Here is a 5,653-nt window from a genome sequence, read left to right as displayed (position 1 = left end):
AAAAAAAAAAAAAAAAAAACACACAGGAAAGTAAGGTAGAAATACAGGGACCTGATAGACTGCAAGAATGGACAGAAAAGGCAGAGAATGACTACGTATAAAGCAAGTAGAAAGGAAGAAAAAGGAATATAAAGAAGGGCCTAATGGGAAGAAAAGAGAATTACCAGAATATAAAGAAGGGCCTAATGGGAAGAAAAGAGAATTACCAGAGTATAAAGAAGGGCCTAATGGGAAGAAAAGAGAATTACCAGAGTTGCGAGAAGTGCCTAATGGGAAGAAAAGAGAATTACCAGAGTTGCGAGAAGTGGTGATGGGCAGTCGCTTGTCTGAGTTGGTAGTTCCGCCGGCCGTCGTAGATCGCAGAGACGCAGGGGCAGGGCAGCGAGTCGGGAAGGACATAGGGAGTTGGGGAGATTAAGGAATTTAGAGATTTTATTATTTTAATTTTTTAGGGGAAATGGGAAAATGCCCAAAAGGGAAATGGGGAAATGGTCACGGGTGCTGCCTGTCTCATTGTCTGCTTGTCTGGCAGTCTGGCTCACGTATGCTGCCTACATGCTTTAGCTATTAAAAAAAAAAAAAAAAAATGCCCCGTGTTATCCGGGCTCAACCCGTTTAGCTTAGATACGGATAGGGTTAAATAAGAGCCGGGTTAAGATTTTTTTACCCAACTCAATTAAAATACGGGTTAAACAGGCTCAACCCGACAGATTGGACCCATTTTGACAGCTCTAAATGTCAGACACTTGAGGAGACCTTCACCAAGACAACAAGGGCATGTCCAATTTCCTCACCAAATTGGGATATTGGATTAACACCTGAAGATAGCTGAAAGGGATACCACTACCACCACAAAACTACCTGTTGAGAGGGATACTACCACCACACTAACTGCTAAAGATAGGGGTGTGCATAACCCGACCAAACCGAAGAACCCGACCAACCCGACCACCGCAATGCGTCATCCGAGGATAACCGAACCCGAACAAGCCAAAACCGAACCGAACCGCGCGCTGTGCGGTTCAAATGAATTCGGTTTGGGTGGCAGTAATGCCACCCGAACCCGTCCGAAAACCCGATGTACCGCTAGGGTTCGCATTCTGCACATATATACGACGTCGTATGAGCATAGTATATATACTGCGAAGATTCCAGATCTGCTCATTTGCGCAGTCGCACCTCTTCACTCTTGACCTAGAGAATTCTCTCGTTCTCTAGTAGATCTACTTCTCTTGACCTCTCTCAATCTCTCTTCTCTGAGTTCTCTCAACCTCTCTCTTTGTTCTCTCTTCTCTGAGTTCTTAGATTACTGTCTCCTCTCTCGTAGTCTCGTACTCTCGTTGTCTCTTCTACAGTTCTAACTTCTAAGAGAGTTAGAGAATCAGAGACTTTTAAGTCTCCGGTGGAAGCCCTAGTTCGGTAGTCCCTGAATCGGTGAGACGCAGAGACGGACAGACGGTGACCTGTGGACTCGAGAGGGTTGCAGTTTGCTTGCTAGGAATCGAAGGCCCTCTGTTCTCGGGGGATTATTGCTGAGAAACAAGGTAACCCCTAAACCCTAATTGATTTTTGTTATTCTCTGATTCTGTGTCCTGTGTTGTGACTCATGTGAATGAGTGAATCTGTGATAGTGTTGTGACCCTAATTTCAAGCTCTTTGATTTAGGGTTCTGAATTTTGATATTGATATACTCTGATTTTGTGAAATTATTCGCCTAATTTCTAGGCTTCTAGCAATGTAGTGTATTATTTTCCAGTATGGTGGAAGCCCGAAGCCCTATCCCCTATTCCCCTGATTAATGATTATGGATTTCTTTGTGTTATTGTGCTTACTGAAAGTCTGAAATCCATTTCTAAAAATCTTGAATGCCTGAAATCTGAATGTCTGTTTTGGTGGAAGCCATAGCCCCTAACTGGGATTAGTGGGATGTGAAATCCATATAAATGATGAGCATTATATTTTTTTAAAGTAAGACTGTGCTCTTACTGTGCTTGAAATCTTGAATGCCTGATTAATGATTATGGATTTCTGTGTGTTATTGTGCTTACTGAAAGTCTGAAATCCATTTTTAAAAATCTTGAATGCCTGAAATCTGAATGTCTGTTTTGGTGGAAGCCATAGCCCCTAACTGGGATTAGTGGGATGTGAAATCCATATAAATGATGAGCATTATATTTTTTTAAAGTAAGACTGTGCTCTTACTGTGCTTGAAATCTTGAATGCCTGATTAATGATTATGGATTTCTGTGTGTTATTGTGCTTACTGAAAGTCTGAAATCCATTTTTAAAAATCTTGAATGCCTGAAATCTGAATGTCTGTTTTGGTGGAAGCCTTAGCCCCTAATTGGGATTAGTGGGATGTGAAATCCATATAAATGATGAGCATCAAAAAGTATTTGCATACTTTGCTTGAATGCCTGATTATTGATTTCTTTGTGTTTTGTAAATTGTAACTTGCAAGTGTGAAACTGTGCAAGTTGCCAAGTTTATGGATAGATGACCCTTAAATTGCTTGTGTTATTGTGGAATCTGCAATTCTGCATTTCTGCATACATGATGAAATGTGCAATGTCTGAACTATGCTTATTAATGATGAAATTGAAATGCTCTAGATTTTGAAATGAGATCCCTAATACTTTCCTACTATATGTTATAGATGGAAAGTGTTGGTGGGTCTGGAAGTCAACCTCCCTCTCAAAATGTGGAACATGATATGGGAGCTGAAGCTGTAGAGAAAGATACATCTCAGCAGCCTTTGCCTCCATCTGTTCCTAAAAAAAGAAAAGAGGTTGAAACCAGATCTCCTGTTTGGGATCACTTTGAAAAAATCAAGAACAAAGATAACATTGTTGTCTCAGCAGTGTGCATATACTGTAAAAAGTCTTACAAATCTGAGTCCAAAAGACATGGGACTTCTACTTTGAGAAATCACATTATGACTTGCTTAAAAAATCCTCACTCTAAGGATACTAGGCAATCTCTACTCACATTCTCTCCTGCCCCTAGTTCTGGTTTAACTGAGTCTGAAGGTGCAGCAGGGGTTTTAGGAACCTGGGTTTTTGATCAGGAGTTGATTAGGAGAGCTCTTTGTGAAATGATTATTGTTGATGAGCTACCTTTTAGGTTTGTGGAGGGTCAAGGTTTTAGGAAATTTATTCTTGTTTGCTGTCCTATGTTCAAAATTCCTTCTAGATGGACAGTAAGTAGGGATATTCTGAAAATTTATTCTGATGAGAGGGTTAATTTGAAGAATTTCTTTAAGACTAGCTGCCAAAGGGTTAGTATCACTACTGATACTTGGACTTCTGTACAAAGAATCAACTACATGTGCATTACTGCACATTTCATAGATCATGAGTGGAAGCTACAGAAAAAAATCATTTCCTTTGTCCCTATTTCTTCACATAAGGGGGAATACATAGCTAAGGCACTTGAAAGTTGCCTACTAGAGTGGGGGTTGAAGTCAATTTTTTCTGTCACAGTTGATAATGCTTCTAGCAATGATACTGCCATAGGGTTTTTAAAAAAGAAAATGCTGTCTTGGGGTTCTACTGCAGTAAGGTGTAAGTATTTGCATATGCGATGCATTGCTCACATCCTTAATCTGGTTGTGCAAGATGGATTAAAGGAATCTGATGATTCTGTTAAGAAGGTAAGGGACTCTGTTAGGTATATGAGAAGCTCTCCTGCTAGGCTCCAAAAATTTAGAGAGCTTGCTGACTTAATTGGGGTGGAAGCCAAAAACTCTTTGGTTCTTGATGTACCTACAAGGTGGAATTCCACATATTTGATGCTGCATACTGCTTTGCTGTATCAAAAGGTTTTTGAAGTGTATGAAGATTATGACCCTTCCTTCAAATCTGATTTGGGTGGGAATGTTCCTAATTTCTTGGATTGGGAGGTAGTAGAAGGGTTGGTGAAATTTCTGAAATCATTTTATGAAATGACTGTTAGGATATCTGGTTCTCTGTATGTAACTTCTAACACTTTCTTCTCTGAAGTGTCTGATTTATCTTGCATACTTACTGGTCTAGTGGGAGCTGAATCTGATTCTGTTAAAGCAATGGGGATGAATATGAGGACCAAGTTTGATAAATACTGGGGTGATCCAAACAAGATGAATTTTCTGATTTTTTATGGAAATATAATGGATCCTAGGGACAAAATTGAATACATGCCATATCAGTTTAATCAATTATATGGTGATGAAAATGGCAAGTCCTTGTTTGAGAAGGTTATGAAAGACTTGAAGGAGTTGTATGTTGATTATGTGACAAGTTTCCCAGTCCAGTCTGATCCTGTTCCTGTTGAACAGTCTGTTCCCCCTACTGTTTTGTCTGATCCAGTTTCTCTTGGGAGACCCCAATCTTTGTTAAAATCTCAGTTAAAAAAACAAAGATTGGAGAGTGGAGAATTAGGCAGAAAGAAAACTGAGTTGGAAGTTTATTTGAGTGAGGAAATTATAGAAGAGGATGGTGAATTTGACCTCTTGAAATGGTGGAAGGTTAATGCTGGAAGGTTCCCTGTGCTTTCTAAAATGGCTAGGGATATACTTGCTGTTCCCATTTCTACAGTTTCATCAGAATCAACCTTTAGTACAAGTGGGAGAGTTCTTGATGCCTTTAGGAGTTCTCTTACTCCTAAAATTGTGGAGGCACTTGTATGTGCACAAGATTGGCTTAGGTTGCACAATCAGCCTCTTTCAGTTGAAGAAAACATTGATGAGGTTGAGAAATTTGAAAAAGGTAATTACTCTTATAAGTTTTAACTTTAATTATAAGTTTGTTTATTTTTTAGTTAATTAGTTTAAAGTCTAATGTTTATTTTTTTTTTATTTTGTGTGCAGAGTTCTGCACTGGAGTTGGTTCTTCCCTGCCTACAATACCAGTAAATTATTTCAAACTATTTCATATCTTTATTTGTTTACTGTTTTACTGTTTTCTGCCTATGCTTGTGAGTTGTGCCTTGTGCTGTTTAAAACTAAATTGTGTATGTTTGAGTACTTGACTGCTTGACTGCCTGAGCATGGAACCATGGTGGGCTGGTGGCTGTGGCTCTACATAATGATGAGTTGAGTTGATGTGATGCCTCCCTGGCTGGAAAGTTTGCAGCCTCAGTGGCTAATAACTGCCCCAGGTTTGAGGATTCACACTATCCACTGACCACTGGAAATTGGAATGGTTGTAAGTATAATTGTATAAGGATGCTGTCTGGTATATCTCTCTGTCTCTCTTCTCTGTTTTTTTTAAATGTTTAATAAGTAATAACTGCCTAGTGCAATGATGATGCTTCCACCATACTCTGAAATCTGGGATTTGTTCATTTGTTGGATTGGGTTTGGTATGTTGCCATGAACTGTGGTCAATCCATAGGTCATTGGCAATTTCCCCCAATCCTTACATGATATGAAAAATAAGCAATCTGAGCACACTTTGTCCCAATCTTAACTTTCTGTTATTACTAATAACAATATACTTATTAGTTATTATATTGTAATATTGTATATACTATATATTTTGGCAAGTTTACTACATTTTTAAGTTTTCATCTTTTCTAACTTTGAATATAATTAGGAAGAGGATTAGGATTTAGGCAACTATTGGAGGTAATGGAGGATTAGAGGCTGGACTACTGGAGGCTGGATCTGTGCTGC

General features: G+C 39.0%; 1 protein-coding gene across 1 annotated transcript in view; it reads left to right on the top strand.

The window, feature by feature from the left end:
• LOC116007861 (zinc finger BED domain-containing protein RICESLEEPER 2-like) overlaps positions 1 to 4,596 on the top strand; it is a 52,128-nt gene extending 47,532 nt beyond the window's left edge. The window contains exons 2-5 of the mRNA XM_031248527.1: positions 111 to 334; positions 453 to 542; positions 2,657 to 4,518; positions 4,575 to 4,596. Coding sequence (XP_031104387.1) covers positions 111 to 334; positions 453 to 542; positions 2,657 to 4,518; positions 4,575 to 4,596 — 2,198 coding nt within the window. The remainder of the gene's footprint in view (positions 1 to 110; positions 335 to 452; positions 543 to 2,656; positions 4,519 to 4,574) is intronic.
• The last annotated feature ends 1,057 nt before the right edge of the window (positions 4,597 to 5,653 follow it).

The sequence above is a fragment of the Ipomoea triloba genome, chromosome 16 (assembly GCF_003576645.1).
Source record: "Ipomoea triloba cultivar NCNSP0323 chromosome 16, ASM357664v1".
Classification (NCBI taxonomy): Eukaryota; Viridiplantae; Streptophyta; class Magnoliopsida; order Solanales; family Convolvulaceae; genus Ipomoea; species Ipomoea triloba.
This window is presented reverse-complemented; position numbering and strand designations above follow the sequence as displayed.